General features: G+C 42.8%; 1 protein-coding gene across 3 annotated transcripts; it reads right to left on the bottom strand.

Moving 5' to 3' along the window:
- Positions 1-228: 228 nt before the first annotated feature.
- rtn1a (reticulon 1a) lies at positions 229-20289 on the bottom strand. 3 transcript variants are annotated; one of them, XM_078276841.1, is made up of 9 exons: positions 19810-20289; positions 12179-12889; positions 10904-11590; positions 2953-3160; positions 2708-2846; positions 2382-2451; positions 1927-1973; positions 1776-1834; positions 229-1077 (listed from the first exon to the last, which is right to left on the bottom strand). In XM_078276841.1, the coding sequence occupies exons 1-9, from the start codon at positions 20030-20032 to the stop codon at positions 1035-1037; spliced, it is 2187 nt and encodes a 728-aa protein (XP_078132967.1). In that variant the 5' UTR covers positions 20033-20289; the 3' UTR covers positions 229-1034. The 3 variants fall into 3 exon arrangements, with proteins under 3 accessions (XP_078132967.1, XP_078132969.1, XP_078132970.1); XM_078276843.1 differs by lacking the exons at positions 10904-11590; positions 12179-12889; positions 19810-20289 and adding an exon at positions 8246-8503; XM_078276844.1 differs by lacking the exons at positions 10904-11590; positions 12179-12889; positions 19810-20289 and adding an exon at positions 4972-5078.
- Positions 20290-20357: the final 68 nt, after the last annotated feature.

The following is a 20357-nucleotide window of genomic DNA, read 5'->3' as shown; positions in this document are numbered from 1 at the left end:
GAGTCAAGTTAAATATATCAAAACACACACACACTAAACTCCTACTACGAGATGAGAGGTCTGTCTGTGCCAGAATTCAGTGGCTTGTATTTATAGCTCATCATTCCAGGTCTCCCATCCAAAGTTTTGTCACGTCCAACTTTGCTGTGGTGTCTCACACAAACTCATCTTCACTCACTTGAAGTCGTCTTATGAATAGCAAACTTATCAGTAAAGTGGCTGAGCAGATGTTATACATCAAGGTACATTTATTTTTATTCTTGTAATTAAATACATAGTTAAGTGCAAATAGTTAGAGTCCAGGGTCTAAATAACTACAGAGTATAGTTGAACATAGTACAAAGTTGGACAGTTATTCAAACAAGCTAAATATCACCAGATACTCCTTGTCTTCATAGTAGTTGTACAACAGTACCTAAAACATGAGCGTGTGTATTGTTCCTTATGGTTATACAAAAGCAAAAACCCTACAATTACCACATCTAAGACGCATATTGTTAAATTATGTTGTGCTTGGAAACACCAAAAGGAAATAATTTTTGCTATGTATATATATTGACATATACTGAGAGAAGCCCTGTCTGCTAACTCAGAAACATGAAGCAGTATTTAACATTGGCAGCAGAGCACGTCTGTGGGCATTTAGCTTTTTTGTGCTAAACCATACAGTTTGTGGTTTGCACTGCAAAGCGAAAAAGTAGCATGTTTTAAAAACTGCACAAAAGTTCAAATATTTACCCAAGGCTCGACTTCATGCACTTTAATAATAAGCAACACAAAAAAGTCAGTTTCTTTTTTTGCTTTGGAGTTGTGTACTTGTCTACCTAGAATCAGGATTATGTACGTACGTGTGACTGTGTTAGTGTTTAAACTGCTATAGACAGGGTGAAGGTTTCTCCAGTGGATGCATTAAGAGAACACCAAGATGACATAGCACTATGCCCCACAGATGACGACCAGGCTCTTCAACAGTGACCAAGCTGCCTGACTATGAGCTGGACTGGACTGTCAGCTTCACAGTGATACAGACATGTCTACTCCTCCTTCCTCTTGGCCCCAGGGATCTTCGCTTGGATCCTGTACAGAGAAAACAGGCTTTAATACTACGTGTCAAACAAGGTATTTATTCTAGATAAAGTTGTGGTTATTCTACTTCATTTTAAACCACCTGCTGTTTTTGTACTCTTTTTATGGCAGTCCATATAACTGTCAAGTTTGACTAAAATTGGCAAATTGATAGTGGTCAGTCCAAAAAACTGCAGGCAGACATTTTGGCAGCAATTAACCCTTTAGAAACCCATAAACTTCACTCTTGAATTCAACACAGTGCTTATGAATATAGACTAGTCATTTCCAGTCAGTTACATAGACCAGCTGATCCACTATTCACCATGTGCAACATGCAAGCGTCTGTGGCCTTTTTTTATTCATCTTAAACAGACTTGATAGTCCAAACTGTTTTTTCAAGACGTGAATGAAGCTTGCTATTTGGAAGGTTTGCTGAGCACAAATTCTCTTTTTAGCAATGCCCTGCTTACACACAAACACCCGCAAGCTGCCCAGTATAACTGCATTCTTATCTGCTGGCCACTGGGCAGAGAAGTAAGGGTTAAGTACCTTGCCTTAATCAAGGTACAGTGAGTGCTGCTCTTGTAATTGTTTGCCTCAGACTCCACTGTATTTGCGAACAGGGTGCACTGCTTGACTTCCTCTAGCGTGGCTCGGTTCTCAGACTTGGTGCTTGCAGCTAAATTTGTTCGTAAAATAATACTCACTTCCCCACCACAGAGTTGACCTGGGTCCGTATTAGTCCCACATACTGATCAATCTGTGCCTGTAAACAAAAGGAAATTGACAAGTGTAAATACCGGACAACATTTTGTCAACCAGGGTTGACTTGAGGTATCATGAAGCTCAAATTCCTACCTGATGTTTCTCATAGACCACAGGCATGGTGAACATGGAGACCACAGCTGTAGAGGCATGGAGAGAGTAATGGTTAATGTTAAAGTATTCTGACCTACAGTGGGAATATGTTCAAACAGGAACACTTGTGCCAGCAGGGCCCCTGGCACACCCCAACACTTATCTAAGGTAAACTAGAAAAGTAATCGGATAATGTACACATTCGACAGTAAAGTAAACATGTCCAATAAATGATTATTGGTTCTGGCATAGTGATAAGGACATGCTGCACTTCTCATAATAATATATAAGATATACACATAATATAATACAGCTTTGTTATATGTATTCCATTCATCAAGTCCTCTGAAGATTATTGAACTTCTGACACACAAAAGACAAAAACACTGAGTGTGTGTGAGTCGACAGCAGTGCTTGGAAATTTGTTGAGACATAGTGAGTCTGGATGACCTCACCTAGGATGAGCAGTGTCAGGCCGTTGAAGAGAGCACCCACATAGGTCAGCAGCCACATCAAAACAGCAAACTGAAACACAGACAGACATGACATTTTGTAATCTTTGTAACCTGCATGTCTGACAGTATATACACATACTACCAGATTGTTTTGCTGTCTGTGTTCTTAGTTTTAATGACAGGAGTCAAAATGTCCCTCTAGTGGCCCCCGAGAAGCAGAGCTGGTCTAACGCTGTACCTGAAGGTGGTGCAGTTTGAAGTAACTAACAGATATTGTCATCCCTGGCTAGCGATGCTAAAAGGCAACAAGCGGGTTTGAGGCAAACCTTCAAGGAGTCGATCAGGTCTTGTACGAGGAACAGCCTGCGGAGCTCCTTCATACAGGTGTTGGTATACAGCAGGATTTTGTCGGCATATTTACTAATCTGGTCCTGGGAAAGAGCGATTTCGATCTCCAGGTAGGCTCTGGTAACAAATACAGGTTCAGAAATATAGACAATACCTTTCAGTAAGTAAATGCTATAGACCTTTTATTGAGATCCATAATTGAACAATCTTCTATTGTACTCACTTGAAAGGATGTCCCTCATCGGTCTTCTGCACAGCCTGCAGTACAGACTTGTAGATCCTGAAGCTGATGGTAGCAGAGAGGGCTGCCAAGGCTAAGTAGGCGCCGACGCTAACCACGCTGAACTGGGTCAGAGAGAAGAGGAGCAGAAGCACGCTGCTGAACACGGCCCCCGACTGCTTCACATTCCTCCAGTAGAGCAGGTCAATCGCTGGATGGGAAGGAACAAGGACAAACGGGGTAAGGACCCACAACCAGCATGATCTGACCTCACTCTTTGACATGTAGGCCTGGGCATTCACGGATGTATCCGTTTCAAAGTGGATTAGGCTGCTGCGCGCTACACACCACACATTTGGGTCAAATATCTGGAAGCTGTTCACAACCCAACGTCCTCAGAGATCCTCGGCTGTCACGTGATCCTGTTTTAACCCAGCTTTCTAACCTAGCTTTTCATTACTGTAGGTTAGAGTGAGCTGTAGAGCTGTAAGGTGGTGTGAAGGTGAATTTGTCAGTTCAGTTTCTTTACTCCTATATATAGAGCAACCTTTAAAGAAGATAATAGCTGACTCTTACTTGTCCAGCAAGTGTCTCAGTCTGTGTTGCCACACTCCGGACCAGTGGGACTTCATATTTACATCTGACGTGTACTTAACACCAGTGGCATCTGGTCTGGTCTCATACGTAAACAAACATACAATACATGCAAATAGCCAGAGGGAACTGTATAACACGGAACAGAACCGCATTAATGATTGACCTACAGCTTGGCGAAGGCAGGAGCAGAAATAGAAGCCCTATCAGCAGTTTGCAGATAATGGTTCAATGTGACCTGGCCAGACGAGCAGCTCTGTGGTCAGTGATGAAGGATGACAATGCTTCAATGCAGTGTCTCATTAATGCAGCGAAGCACCGCATTTCCTCCAAACAGTATCACTTATAAACAAATTGAAATATACAACATGGCTGCAGGCACTCCTGCATCTTGCTGCACCATTTTCATTCTAACATTTTCTCACTTCTTTGGGTGGTGGGGCCTGTAATTCAAAGCCACTAGCAAAGATGAGAGAGAGAAGCAATAACTGAGGATTAGCCCAGTGTACCATTACAGCTGATACGGTCCTCCTCTGGCAGTCGTCTGTGTCGGCTGGAAACATGGGCCTGTTTCCATGAGAACTGTCAGCTGCTTGTTTCACCTCTGCTGAACCAGCTGCCTCCACCACTGCATGTCTAACAGCACTACCAGGGTTTACCATTCATCTGTTGCTACGGACACCTAGAAATTCTTCATGGCACCAAGGGAGGCAAGCAGAACCAATATATTAATGTAAACTTTTGTGCCCATGAGAGAATCACAGCTGAGGTCTCCTGGGTGTCTTACTCTTCCTCTCTGAGCTGTCCGCCTGCCTGCCTGCTCTAATTTTAGCCAGAGAGCTGTGAGCAGCATAGTGATGACGGCCATCTTTACTCCACTAAAAGGCATCTGTGGATGCCAAAAAGGCAGACTAAACCTGGGTGGCAAAAGAACAGACATTGTGACTAAGTGATTATCTGCTACCCACAACCTTCCTATACTGTAAAATAAAATGTATAATCTGTCTTTTCTTTGTCTTTGTATTTGTTATTTCCTATCAGTAACCAAAAGTGACTTACAGTACCTATCTGCCCCCCGCGCTCCCACTATCAAATCAAAGACACTACTCATTCAGAAACAGTGGGAACAGGATCCATGTGCCCTAGCTGCTGTACATGCACCACTCCCCACAGAAGCCATTGTTGCTGCAACCACTGACAAACCAACGGCATGTGGCTACTATTTTGCATTGAGATGCTTACATCCACACACAAACAGGCACAGGTAGCACATACAGCAGCTGTAACAACCCACAGACACATCAACAACAGACAGCTTTGCTAGAGACGGGTGTTGACTGGCGACAGCGACTGTGCCTTGTGATGTGCTGCACAGACTGCACGCAGACTGAAAAAGCTTTAGCTAGTGCAGTAGAATCATGTACTGACCTGTGGCTCCCATGGCTGAACAGGGAAAGAAGCAGCTGCTTCATCCACGGACAAAAGGAGAGCACTGAAGGGGGAGTACCCCCTGCACAGGAGGGGAGGGGCCACAGGCACACCAGCAAATCAGCATCCGCCTGCGCAGGGGAACTGTGGAAGGGGGGGGGGGTCGCAACTATGGGGTGCGGTTGCCAAAGAATCACATTGCAATCCAGCACACACAAACACACACATACATACACTCTTTCTCTCTCTGTGAGCTCTTTTATGCTCAGGCTTTTAACGCAAGAAAGGCTGCCAAACAGCGTCTAAAATAAGACTCAAAATGGAAAATGAAACCAGAGTCCTTTTTATGTGCATCATATGACTTCAGTAGCCAAAGATAAGACAACTAGCATAGCATTGCACGCTAATAAACAGCACAGACTGTTGCCATATTCTACTTCTCCATTAAAATGGTTCAGTGGCAAGGATCTGCTGAGCACCTGCCTGATGCAGTTCCCATAGTTACTGTGCTCCATTTTCTCTCCACCACTCACTGAGAGATGAAGGGAGGGGTCGAAAGTGGAAGGGAAAAGAAAGAGAGGGAGGGAAGGAGGGGAAAGAGCCTTCCTTTGGGAACAGAGAGATATTCATTTGCTCAGAATCTGGGGGATCAGCAGCACATAATGTGTCTACACCCCGCCACATAAAGACAGCCTCCCCCTTTATAGTGGAGCACAAAAGGACAATAGCAGGTTTAACACGAGGCCAGTTAGTTGTCAAATCTGTGTGTGTACAAAGGGTTTAAAGATTGTTAACCATCACATTACAAACTCAGATTTTTACAAATTTTAGTCTGATTTCTAACATTAAAAGAATAAAAAGGCTCTTTTGGTGCAGCTTGTTTACACTAGATAACAGTTGGGGGGACATAATTGTTTACATTTGATTTAAACGTGATATTCATATTAAGGCATGCACCAAATATATACAATATAGTTTTTGACAGTAGCAAAAACTGAACTGCATGGGTGACAGTTTAACGTAAGACACGCAGAATGTTGAACCAGAGCACAGAGGAAATACGAACGCCGAGCTCTCTTTGTTGATATGACTCTTGACCCTGATATTCAACACGTACACTGAAAAAATCAGAGCAAATGATTAACACGAGTGACAATAATATGATTCCCCCTCCTCCTTTTCTGTAGTGAAACTAGTTTAGCCTGACCTCATTAAATCACTGAAGATATCCTTGTGGCCTCAAACAAGCCATCAGTCAGACAGAGCAAACATGCAAAGGGACTTCTGCTGCCAACAGCCGAGATTCAGGACTTGAGTCTCAGACTTGGAATTTGAATTTGGGGATGATGAGTGTAGATCTGGGTGTCATGTTGATTATGAATATCAGATTTATAGGCAGAGGTATAGTTCTGATCTTTTGATATACGATGGGATGAGTTGCTAACTTGACGTGTGGACATGTGCTAGAGCTAGTGTGGACGGAGATATCTCAGCAATCGGACAGCTTGTCTAACAGAAATGAACAAATGGGGGTGGGGGGCAGTTAACCAAAACATTTTAAGCCATCCAACCACCTTTAGTGTATTTCTAAAGTTTGATTATTCTCTTAGACCTCTCTATATCATTGAACTTATTTGAATATATTTATCAATCAATATCACTGCAGTAAAACAAATCACCTATTCTTTTCTTTCTGAACTATCCCAAAGTTGGATCGTCAAAGCAAACTTCTACCACATAAAAATCAAATTAGGATTTGAAACAACCAGCAAGTTAAATTGTAGTCTTCTTAATGCACAAAGTTGTCGACACAACTAAATCTGCAACAGAGTATGTAGGTTTTGACCTATGTTTATGTATTTGAGAAACTAATACATAAAATATGGTAAGACTTGTTTTGTAGCTGCCATATTTATTCAGCAAAACGTATTCATCTTGTTTTCTGTGGGGTTCTGTGACATATGTCTTATATTTAAGAACATAGATTGATAAAGGTAGCCACTCGATTAGGACATGCTAATCAAGTGTACACAGAGAGGATTTGAGCATGCATTAGAAAACTTGGCTGTTGTGTGTCATCAGGGTTGTTTGAACAAATCGTGCATAGCTCTGAATTTTGGATGGGTGCATCATTGTTTGATAACTATTTAGTACCTTATGGGCAGTGAGTCAGTACTGTGCATGTCCAATGAGAATGACTCAACATAAAAATCGCTACAGCTTCAGGGGGATGTGCAAACATTCAGCTGCAGAAAATACATCCGCTCAATTACATCCTTTGCTGTGCTATCAGCTTAATTCAATGTGTTCCTGATTGTCGACAGATCCCATCAGATAGGCTATCATGTAACACAGTCTTGGCCAACTTGAACGGACAATGACTTAGTAGAATAATGACAAATGGGGGTTTGTCATCAAGGTTATTTTTACAAAGCTGTACATCTCCACAATCAGTGACTGTTGCAGTCTCTATTGGTATACAATAGGCATAATAAGCAGAGAATTCTATTGCATTTACACTGCTGAGCTAAACCTAAAAACGATGGCAGATAATAAACCACAACCAGTGTGGAGAAAGGGACGCCATTTTCTCTCTTGGCCCCTTCTACGAGCCCTCCATGCTATGGAAACAGACAGACGGAGGATGCTCCACTCCGGCCCAGTCTCTGCAAGGTGTCATGGCAGCTGAGGAGATAGGGCTGATGTAATCAGGATGGGTGTGCCCTGGTTACCATGGAGACAGTCTGTCAATGCCGTCCGGATACTCTGGCTGCCTCGTTACACAAAAACAGAGCATACGCCATAAAAAACCAGCTCCCGTGCACGGTTGCAAAGTGGGGAGGGTGATGACAATGACACGCCTTAGTCCACAACACTGGCATCCATATTAACATATACCCAAAACAGATGGCTCTCAGCACACTGGTGTGTATACACCTATTGTCCAAAACACCCACCAGCGTCTCTCGTCCCCTCTTCTCTTAATTTTTCTTTTTCTTTTATCGGGGACACACACATGCAGCATAAAGGATCTGTCATTGGGGCGTGTCTGTGTGAAAGGAGGCGCAGGTAAACAATGTTGTTTTATCCCCCAACACTTGACAAATACAGTTAGATGATAAATGTGCACATGCAAAGCACACATATACACATTCAAAAATACACATCTACAGTGTCATAAATAGTTAACCTACATGCAGAGATAACAGTCCCTCTCTCATAGCCACAAAACACAGACAGACTGATGAGTATATTACAGTAAACACATCAGTACCCTGGCCCTTCCATCCGCTCCAGGAGCTTTCCTTCTTGGTAACGTCTGCAGTGGCCTGCATGCTGGTGATCAGTTATGTCCCTGTTCTCTTTCTCTTTTTCTCTTTTTGGTCTCCGTTTTCTTCTTTGTCTCCCTCTTCTGTAGCACCGACTCACTCACTCATCCCAGAAAGGCATGAATGGTCGAAAAAAAGGATGCGGGAGATAGGCTGAGATGACAGGGAGGGAGGGAGGAAAGGTTTTCAAGGTGCAGCCGACTCGCGGAGCTCACAGACTGATGCTGTGGAGCAGCACTGGCTAGAACAGAAGGAGTGGGAGTGTGTGTGTGTGTGTGTGTGTGTGTGTGTGTGTGTGTGTGTGTGCGCGTGCGTGCGTGCTGGGGGAGGGGAAGGGGGGTCAAATTGTAAACGCCACACCACCGCAGCAAACCAACCATGCAATGATTAAGAGCCTTGGGGGATGAGAGGGTGGGTGGTGATCATTGGAGACTAAGCTTTTTTCATGAAATGGAAGGTACACTACCTTTAACAATAAAAGCTCTAACAGACCATCAGAACAGACTGGTGATAGTTGGGGTACAAGCTATGTTAGGGTTATCCCACATATGCTTGTCATATACTTTCAAGCATTTCGCTCTGGCTTCCCTTGTAGCTTGTTAGATATTTTTTTTTGTGTAACAGGACCATATTCATTGGTGCAATGATAATATTGGCTACAAATATAACATGTTACCAAATTCTGTGCAACCTGTAAGAAGAACTGTAGTCATTTTAATAGTCAGATGTAATGTTGCACACCAGACAGGGTGCAATAGCAATATTTCCTGAAGGTTGAAAATAGCTGGACTTGAGGCCATGTTGATAAAATATGGCAATCATCCAGGTCCGTTGTTCTTTATTTGCACAGAACAATATTTAAGGTTGTAGCCAGAGATTGAGATTGAAATAGCTGTTTCCACTACGGTTTACTGATAATTGAAGAGGCAAAGTGCTTGTACTTTAATAATTCATAACAAGAGACACCATGCATTACAGCACAATGGGCCCTCAGGATGTGTTTATGTGTTTGTGATTTACGACTTCATCCCTATTTGTAATGCAAATGGACCTGTAAAGAGACCTTGGACTGACAAAAGAAATGTAGGATGCTTAAAAAAGAAGTGCAAAATTAAACAGCACAGTCACTGTGTTGTCACCACTGAGCAGAAAACAATTCCACTATAGTTTACGTCATTTATTAATCCAATCATCAAAGCCATTACTCCGTTACCCTGTGTCCTCCCCCCTGCAGACAGCCACACCTCACACCTTCTGCTCACTGCAGCCTTGACAGGATTCAATGCCAATACCAACTAGAGGAAAGGGAAAAAAAACTGAATTTCCTGAACTAGACTGAACACACTCCCCCATTCCTGTTGCTATGGCAACTGTGCACAAAAAAAACAATATCTGCTGGTCTTCAACATAGCTGCATTTACAAAGGTGCACTGTGCCCTCTAGTGGTGGAAAAAAAAATACACGTGACCTGGTTTTTAGCATTTCCAGAACCTTCTTACAGTCCGAGGAAAACAAAGCAAGGACAAGCTCTTTTATTTACTTTGTTATACATTTCAAATTTGCAACCAACTCAATCGTCACATTCTGCTGGACCAGGGTGCATCAGTAGCTGTGGGTTTCAGGAAACTAAAGCCAAACAGCATTCATTAGGATGTGATATTTTCCGGCTCTGTAACTGGGAAATTCAAGATGAAGCCTTTAAAGCCCCTAAGTATGAGTGTGCCCCAGTTTTGACATCATAGGATTATGTAAACCCACTGTATACAAGGACAGCGAGAACAACCAATGAATGTGTAGTTTAGACAGCATTAACTCCTGCTGACTGCGATTGGCATTTCTGACTTATCTAGGCACAGAGTGATGTAGCAAGATGCTGAAAGATTTTAATAATCAACATCTGCAATTCTATAATTTGTGCAGAGAGCTATTTTTACAGGTGTGGCTGTTAATTTTTAGTTATCATGCTTCAAATCATCAGTCATAAATGTCAATCAATGTATCCCCACTCTGCTTTTTTTCTCAAATGTACCACCAGGGGGAGCAGACCTCAGGAAAACACCCCCCCCCCCCTTACCCCGGCACAGACACACACTCAGCAGTGGAACATCCCATCTCTTTCAGCAATCCTGTTTACTTTCCCGGCCTTGTCAACAAAACAGTCAAAGCACACCATGCAGGTAGCTACCAAGAGGTAAACAAACACACACACGTACTGCGTCAATGATTTGATTAGAAATAAGCTGTTAGTAATTTTCAAACTGTTTTTATCTCTAGATATGATGGGGAAGGTTTTAAACATAAATGCAGACGTGATAGCGCTTTCATTCGGGCATGAAGACACATCAGCACATACAACACAACACTACCTGTTCCACAAGCTGACAGCACTATTTCTGGAAAGCCAGTACTCAAGATAGCAGCTTATAAGCCGAGGTAAAACCGCTGCAACAATGAAAAGATTACAGACATGTTTTGTGAAAATCTATTACTCCACAGAGAGGCAGTAACAATGTATATTCTTACATTTGTGTGCAGGGATAAAAAATGACTTAGAAAACATCACATTCTGGGCAAAAGAGAAAAACAAGATTTTTAAGACTGACCTTTTTGCTTATCAAAGCCCTGCAGGATGGTTGAGGCGGCAGGTTTTCCCAGATCTCCTTTGCCCTCATTGGTGTGCTTGTGCATGTCGTCCTGGTGGGGCCTCTCTGATCGCACCTCTGGGGGCACGGCAGCAGTGGGTGGTTTGGGCTTGCTGGGGCGATCCTCCTCTGTTTTCACTGGGGTCTTGACCTTTTCTGTGATCAGGGGCTCAGCTGGCATTGCCTCAGCCGTACTGCGGGGAGGGGTGGTACTGGGAACCAGGGGAGAAGGAGGGCTGGCTCCCTGTTTGGGGCCACTGAAGCCCTGCTCTCTCTTTGGGCTCTCTTCAGACGCAGACTCAATGAAGAGATCACTGTCAAGCTCTGCCTCTCTCTCCTCCCTCAGAATGCTGTAGGCTGTGGGTGGAGCATGGTTGCCTGCTAGGCCAAAACCACCCTTGGCGACTGGGGGATTGTCAAAGGGGTTGTTAGGCTGGCTGGAAGTGCCCTTGCTTTTAGACGGCTGGGCAAATGGGTTGCTAGTGGCCTTCGGAGGCTCCTCAGACACCAGCTCAATCTCTGAGTCTCCAGACTCTGCGCTGCTGCCATCTTGCTCCCTGCTGCCTGCCTTTGTGCTTGGACTGCTTTTGGAAGCTGCAGGCTTCACTGTGTCAGCCTTGAACATATCCTGGGAAGTGAATTCTTTTTCTGTTCACAAAGAAATGCAGAAAATGCATTCATGTCTTCATTCACATTATAAATTCAGACATTAAGTATCTGCACATAAAACTTAAAGCTAGCCTATGTAACTTAAAAGAAGAAAAAACACAATCTTCTACATATCAAATGTTTATTCATTTCAATTCTCCTGTTACTACCTTACTTGGTCTGGTATGACCAGTAGCTTATGGTGGATAATATTACCTAATGTTAACAAACTTATAGTTAGTTAGATAGTTATTGTTGTCATTACTGAGTCATTTTGCTGACTTTATGACACTTCTCTACTGTTATGCTACATAGGCTAGCTTTAAAGACAAGTTCTGAAGTAGCGCTGACTCTAATGTAGTGTAGTCTAAGTATTTAACTCACTTCATTAGACAAAAACATACATTCCAATCTGGTTATTTTATCCATAAACAGTTTCTTAATTGATTTTTTCCGAAAATGTACTATAATATAATATATACTGGTATCGCAAAATGAAATGCATATACCATGATGGGGGATGATATCTACATCACCAATGTCTATATCTGACCAAGTGACAGGTGTTTGTGTGTGTGCTGTGCCTACGTGTTGGTGAAGCATTGGGAGTGGAAGCAGGGCTGTCATCCTCTGGCTCTGATAGCGTCACAGTGGGAACCCCCTGTAAGCCCACACTGAGGACGTTTTCACGATCAGGCACACTGACTGGAAGGGGATGTTGCAGCGGCTCAGTTTTGGCAGTTGGAGGCTGGGACTCGGTCAAGGTGATCTTCACCGGGCTGGCCGTCTGTGGGGTGCCACCCAGGTTTCGGTAGGAGCGGTAGTCTGACAGCTCTTCATCAGATGGCTCCTCCACGTACGGGAAGGAGTGGGAGCCCAGTGCTGGACCTAGGTTTTCCTCTTCCTCCTCCTCATCTCTTCCATGGTTTTTATCCATGTAGCTGACCAATGAGTCATGACCAGTTGAGCCTGTGTCCACCAGGCTGTGCTGGTCACGGCGCTCATCCCCGTAGTTGATGTCCATGTAGTTGTAGGATTCTGCCTTATCTGAGCCAAACAGAGATTTTGGCATGTCATCAGCCAGGTCGGAAGTCATCTTGGTGTTGGAGCTGAAGCTATAGGTGTCGCTGGAGAAGTGATCCAGGCCAGAGGAGCCAGAGGAGGGCTTGGACGATTTCAGGTCGTCCGACAGGTAGGAGGCTTCTCGATCCGATGTGAAGCTCTGATTTGACATCAGGGAAGTGTAGACATCACCATCATCATTCATAGGCTTCCTAAACAGGCCGGACATGGGGTCATCTACAGAGATTGGCAGGAGAAAGAACTGAAGCTCAGTGAGGTTACACACAGGAAACCGATAAGTAAGAATGACAGCAGACTCTGCGTAATACGATCAAATAAAATCAGCATGTGCCTGAGCTGTTTGATTAATAAAAACATCCAGTTAAACAAGGCTATGCTTCAGCTGGCACAGCCGCCAGGGAGAGGGACTGTGGCACTGTGAGGGCAACACAGTCAGACTGGGTGCTCGGCTGTGAAGATCAGTGAGGCAGCAGTAACAGAGGGTACTTGTACCCAGTGTAGGACAAAGGGGGATTGTTCAGACCCCAAAAAAAAACTTGGTGCCACAACCAGTCTGTTCTAAATCATGCAGGCAAAGGGCTTTCTCTAGTCACATATCTGCTCTGTAATCACTAATCCTGCATCTGCCCAAACAAATTAGTGTCATAAAAACAAATACACTCACAAACGATATGAACAATATACTGTATGTACCCTCTCCAAAATCTAAAAGGCTTAAGCTAGGCTACATTAGGTTGACAAAACTCTTCTGTGGTAAACGTATAAAATAAATACTTCAAACACAGCATGCTCACTGTAGTATTCAACACACATGCAAAAATGAAAATAATACTAATTACAGTGATATACAATTGTAGTGCTATTGCAGTTTTCAATTACAATTAAAAATTCCAAACCAAAAGATGTTAGCTGTGAATTTGTGTGTACTCTGCTGTAAAATATCACTCAACATACCACTGAATAATTTGTTACCGTGCTGCAGGGAAACATTAAGGATGCTCATATTACACACGACTTGAGAAACAACAGAACGGCCTTGATCTCGATGTTATTTCATACTTTTCAGGTCGGAAGTCATGGTCAAGCCAAGTATTCAGATTTCTTGACTTTTATGTCTTTAAGTCCACCAACAAGCATGCACGGTCTCATTTTCATACACAAATACAAAAGCATAAACACAGACCCCACACACAAACGCACACTATACACCGCCACACATCTGATGCTAATGCTTGATTCTTTTGTTGTGCTATGTACAAGTCAGAGTTTATACTTCAATGTACTGAGCTCCTCCTCCTGCTCTCTAGCCCTGCTTCTCCCAGGGCAGCGGTGGTGCTATAAATAGGCTAGGTCCAGCTGCTGGGCTGGATGAGGGGGGAAGATTTAAAATAGCAGCCTTAGGGTTAGCTCTGGAGGATGCAGACTGACTGACAGAAGACCCAACAGGTCAGGATGTCCCATCCCTCCCTTCGCTTCCTCTAAAAAGCCCCACCACACTTCCCTTCTGCTGTCCTTCCTACTGCTGCTCCCTCAGTCATTAACAATACATCATACCGCAGTACAATGGCATAAACACTACACACCCATGCTAGGACATAGGGGGAGGGCTGATGTGACATGGAGGAAAAGCAAAGCAGGCCCACACTCTTGAGCTTCAGATTCATTTGTATCTAATAGACTCAAATGTCTTATAGATCAACATCTTAACTACAGATGGATCCAAGCCGTATGCAACATGTATGGGCACAGATGTTGAGCCAAGTTCAGTACAGTAACATGAATGCTCTTGATGTACTGCTAAAGCGAACCAATGTATGATCCTCTTAGTGTACTATTATTGTATAGGTCCCATCAGCCATCACCCTGGCAACACCATCATAATCTGGCACTCACTGATTCACTGTATAAATACCTACTGTGCCGATGTGGGAAGCACTCAGGGCTACTACAGACTGTGAAGACAGGGGATCTCCGGGGCTGTGAACTGCCAGTAATCCTGTTGACTGTAAGCAACACACCCCCTCTCTCTCTATCAACCCATTCTATGTACCAACACAGATAAAATCACCAGCAGTTGTGTAAGGCATCTGTAACAATGAAGAGACTGGCGCTTGTCTTTAACTGCCATGAGGGTAGCTGCTCTGGGCAGCTACTTGACAAAGTTGGTGTGTTGAGAGTGAGGGTATTTTGAATCTGTTGATATATCGTAGCACCCAGACACTGGGGCAAAAAAACCACAAGGCTGAAACAAATGTTTTGCTGCGCTCAGATGGGATTGGATGTGACAACAGATGAATTCTCAGCTCACACTGTAGCCACACAACATAATCATGTCACTGAAAGCATGGTGCAGTTAAAGTCCTGGTGGATGTGCTGTGAAGGGGCAGTCCTTTTGTTGTCCTCTGTGCAGCCAGTGCAGCCCCGAAACTAATGCATCTTGACAATCTGTGCTATGCCAAGGCATGGGCTCCTAATTATCAGGCTACAGACAAAAACATGTGAGCACAGACAATATCAAAAGAGCCAGAGTTGCAAAATTAATATATTACCACTTTGAAATTAAGGGTTTACTGAGCTGCATGTGGGATTCAGTGTGCAGCAGGGTTTACTCCCTTGAAGACACTTAATGATCCACTGCAGTTATTCAATGTGGAATAAAACAAATAAACTAATGTGATAACGTAAAGTGATTTAAAAATCTAAATTTTCACGCAAACAACTGTTTGATTTGCATGTTGTCTCACTTCTTGCATCCAGTGCAAAGACAGAAGAGATGCAGCTGACTTTCAAAGGAACTATCTTGTCGTCCAAGCACCCACCATCATTAATCTCATCAGTAGTTCAGGTTTACTTTCAAATATCTGTTAATCCAGTGCACTGTAATGATTCCATTACTCTGTCGTGACCCTCTCGACTGTAGTGTTACCTTTCAGGAGTTCGCTTTCACTCCATGACCTTCTAGAAAGCGATCCATCGAGACTATGCCCTTGTTTCAAAGCCATCTGAGCCTTTGACGTTAAATAATATGCTGCAGCTTTATTACTTTAGGTATAAATTGTCCTGTTTACTTGGAACTGCGCAGGTTTAGAAAGATAAAAACAGAAATTGATTTTGTAAGCATAACTTGGCTATGCACATATAATGAAACATTTAATCAGCCATTTATACTACTTGGAGAAAGCCTGGGAGATGAGAAAAAACACCCTTTATCAGCACAGATTATAGGCTTGCCTCATAGTTCTTATTTTCTTTCTCCTGTTATTTGGTGTACAATTTATTTACACATGTTCACATAAATATGTAATCTGAAAGTACATAGAAGTACATATTATATGTTCTATGGGGAGTGGTATAATATTAGATTCCTATATCAAGTCCCTTACTTATTTGTCACAGTTTAACTGACGCACCACTCCGACTGTTAATGGTCTCTGGGTTTAAAAGCTTTGGTTATGACGTTTGTGTTTATAATGTATTGATTACAATGTTCTTAGCTGAACAAATACATGAATAGTAGTGAACAACTATCCCACTTTAAAGAAGAAGAGAGCTGAGGTACAACAAAACTACTAGCAGGGCTCGATAGGAGAACAGCTGTGCTGAGGGATTCAACTGCCCTGAGCTGCATTGATCCAAGACAACGAGGACCCACAATTACTGTAAGAAACGTCAGTGTATCCACCATTCTTAAAAAATCACTAAAGGCCACACAGGACAAACATTGTTGTTCCAGCAGCCTTTGTTATAGATAAATCAATGTAGAGGCAGTTTAAATAAAAGCTATTCTGTCTGATTCTGAGGTACGTACAGTACCTGTCTTCTATACTGTATTGATCGTACTTTTCTTGCTTGGATAGAGCTTTATGGATGTGGGAGGATCCATACTGAGTGTCTGGAAGCTATCTGCTTTGGGTCAAAGCTGTCAATTCAGTAGGACTTCGGATTGGTATTTCACTTTTATTGTACAGACAGAATTTGGCATTAAAGTGTACAGATGCAGGCAGGAAGGCAGGCATGCGTATAAGCTACAATAACCAACACAAAAAAATTAGATGGACTACACTGTTTAAAAGCATCTCTGCTGATAGTAGCCCTAATCCCCTGAGCTGTTTTGCAATACTGTGCTCAGGGATTACTCTGTGCCCACAGGCTAGAGAGCTAGACTGAGGCAGTCAGATCGTTAACATAGCATCAAATTTCACATACTGGCTTTTAATCAAAAGATCAAACAAAAGAAATGATGATTTATTGATATAATGATAGCAGTAATGCTAATGTTATTGTCCCCTGCAGTGGAGCTTTTTGGGCAGGGTCTGTCATGCTTTTATCTGTCCTTTTATAACTCAGCATTAGCTAATTGCTCCTGGAGACAGAAACCTGGCAGGTAACACATGGGATGAGCACTATAATCATTCTGGAAAGCAGACACATGAGCATATTGTACAACCTTTAAGCCTTATTTAATTATGTAAGATGCTGGACAACACATTTTAATCCGCAATCGCTAACGGTTGTACATGCAGACACTGGCTTACACCTGGGACCTGCTCAGCTGACCACTGACATCTAAGTGCTTTTGTCAGAATCAGATATGAATTAAAGGTATCCGTGAAGGAAAAGACATTTCTTTGTATTTCCTGTTTTTCCCTGACATTCTGGCCATTTGAACTATCGGCCTTCTCATCACAGCCTCGCCTCTCTTGCCATTAAGCCGCTCTCCCCTCCTCCTCCAGCCCTCTATTATCTTGCATCTTTATCTAGTCTGAAAAGACCTAGCACTGCTCAGCCTCCTGGGAACAGGAGCTAAAGGCACAAATGCACTGTGCTGGCTAATGCAGTCTAGTAAGTCCACTAAGTGTTTTCTCTATTGGACAGATATGGAAAAGACCCAGGCAGACATATGCTGTCTCATCCTTGTCACTGATGATATGCTGAAATGGAGAAGGACTCGAGTCTAATCCACCTCTCAGTGACTGGATTGTGGGAGTACCTTTCTCATGACTGATGCACTTTGTCAGGACGTGATGAAGTCACCATTATAATGCACTATAAGTAGTTACAAAGAGCTTGTTGGGGGGAGGGTGTCAAATAATGTATCACTGTTTGTGTACAATATGCACTTAGTTGTTTTCTTTTATGCCAGACAGCAGGAGAGGCTATTAAACACACTATGTGCTAAAAACCTCGTCATGATGCAGCAATATCTTCCACAAATTTTTTTTCATGCATCTTGAAACCTTCACAGGACTTTTGAGGATAAAAGAGGCTGCACTGCACTGTGTGTGATCCAAGGTTCTGTCCTGTGGTAATTTAATACAGCTGAAATCAGCATTATTGGCGTCCTGCGGGTAGATCAACTGTTGTGAACAAAATTTAGGACAGACATGGATCAATTACCTAGAGAGGCAATTCTAGACATCTTGAAGAGATGCTATTTCACAGTTCGTACTGTTAAAAGGTCAAACTTCTTTTCTCCCTCAGTAATAAAAAAAATCTTTAAGTTTCCAAAACTTGAAATATTATTTTTGCGATGTTGTTGGTAGTGAATGTCTTTGACAAAGATCAGAACAGACTATAACTTGTCTGGTCAAGAGGAAAATATCCAGTCTGCCCTGCTAGATGTGATGAGATCTGCACTGTTCCTACCAAGAACATAAGTGACAGAGTGGATTATTTCACTGGTATGGGCACGGCTCAATGGAAGTCACAGCAATAAGAGACTGCTATTCTTTCCAATTTTAGGACTTAAAACATACACTGTGTGTGTGTGTGTGTGTGTGTGTGTGTGTGTGTCACAAGTCGGAGCTTGTCTGGCACACTGTTATGAAAGTAGAGCATATGCTTTGTTTTCTTTTTCTAGAAAGCGAGGCCAAACATCGACTAGCCAGTTCATCATGTCACTTTATATTTGACATGCAGCCTGCTTGAAAAAGAGCTAAAAATGTTGCTTTTGTAAGTGATATACATGTTGCAATGCCTTTTTCTTTCCAACTCTTTTAGCTTGGATATTTAAGTTCTACTTTCAAGCTAAATGATGTGCCTCAAATGATTAAAGTCTAATTTATGCATTCAATAATGCTCTTGTAGTTAACGGATATACCAAAAAGACAAAGTTTGTTTTCTTTTTTCTTGTTTTAGACCAGCAGTAGCGAAGAAGAGAAATGCCTGAGGTGCAAAGAGAGGAAACTAAGCGCAGTTCTTTTTTAAAAACATCATCTCATGAATTTTTCAGTGAATCCGTGAATGAAAGTACAGGGCTCTAGTTTTGCTAGCAAAGCGAATAGTGAACCCTGTTCCTTCAGAATTAAAAATAGCATGCATGAGACGAGCTTTGCTGAGGAGAGTGACGGACTTAGATCAGAGGTCTGCATGATGTTCCCACAAAAACCAATGCCTCCAGCCTTAAATAATATAACTATATCATCAACTATACCAAAAAAGGAATGTAGGTATCATGTCCTCATACAGGATACTTGTTAGAACAACATAAATACATATATTTTGGTCAAGTCTCATTCAATTGATAAACTGTAAGATGTAATCATTTTCAACCAAGCCAGTGGTTAGGAAAGCTAGGGGGCTTAGCCTTGTAATCTATTTATCATCCCTTTACCCCATCATATCAAAATGCAGGTATTTTATTATAGATAGGGTATAGGCCTACATGTGGGAGCTGGTATGCTCATAGGCCATTCAAAGTTCAACAGGCTATTTGTTAATGCATGCTGCATGATGCATCCCATCTTAATCCTCCCTACAGACTCTCTTCAACCAACATTCCTAGAGCTACGAAAGGCTAAAGCTCTAACCAAGTCTGAATGAATTTAGTTTTGGAGATGCCTAATATTTTTCCCTTCAGCATCACTGTTGTGACAACTGGTTTACCATCATCCTATGGAAGTTACTCTCTTGCATCTTTGTTTCTGTGTTTTCAAGCCCAGAAGTTTTTAACTCAGCCGACAGACAGGCCGTCTGTCTTAACGCTTAGCCTGTGACCAATGGACTCGACTGCGTCTCTCTCGCTGTATTTACACCTATATACCGTATACAGCTATATACAAAATTAAACCTACTGTGGCTGAAATACTATAAATTGGTATATATCGAGACTTAACTGCGATTACTGTCCGCTTTACCTGTAGATGCAGTTTCCATAGCAACGGGAGGCCTTTTCCCGTCGTCCTGGAAAGGATGAAATTGTTGATCCAGGTCGCCCGCCACCTCGCCGCCTCTCGGCTTAAATTCTTCACGTAGCTCGTCAAACCGGCTCTGTGTGTTACCAAACAGGCCGTTTCTCTCATAGTCATCCCCAAACCACCTCCCCTCCGAGCCTAGCTCCTCACCGGGCTGAGTAGACATGCTTTTTCCTGTTATCGGACAGAATACTAGCTACAAGGCTTCTTCTTCTCTACCGTATATACCGGGGCTGTGACTGTAAATGAGCGGTGGCAACCCTTTGCGCTAGAATGGGTTACGGAGACAAACACACAACAATGCAGCTCCTTGGCGTATGTCAACTGAGCCTTGGGGTCTGTAGACGCCACAGATGAGGCGGTGCGGTCGGTCGGGGAGCAAGAGGAGAGGAGTGAGGTTGATTGTTTTAGTTCACTGCTCCAACGGTGACGTCATGGTATCCGCGAGGCTCAGGGTTGGCACTTTATTTGGGGAAGAGATAAATATGATT

Source organism: Sander vitreus, chromosome 20, assembly GCF_031162955.1.
Source record: "Sander vitreus isolate 19-12246 chromosome 20, sanVit1, whole genome shotgun sequence".
NCBI lineage: Eukaryota > Metazoa > Chordata > Actinopteri > Perciformes > Percidae > Sander > Sander vitreus.
This window is presented reverse-complemented; position numbering and strand designations above follow the sequence as displayed.

Excerpts from the sequence above, each read along its gene's own strand:
- rtn1a (XM_078276841.1), bottom strand. The coding sequence starts at position 20,032 with ATGTCTACTCAGCCCGGTGAGGAGCTAGGCTCGGAGGGGAGGTGGTTT. Across the intron at positions 3,161-10,903 it reads GGGCTTTGATAAGCAAAAAG|CGATTGACCTGCTCTACTGG; the intron begins GTCAGTCTTAAA and ends CTTCCCATCCAG. Across the intron at positions 1,078-1,775 it reads GTCAACTCTGTGGTGGGGAA|GATCCAAGCGAAGATCCCTG; the intron begins GTGAGTATTATT and ends TTCTCTGTACAG.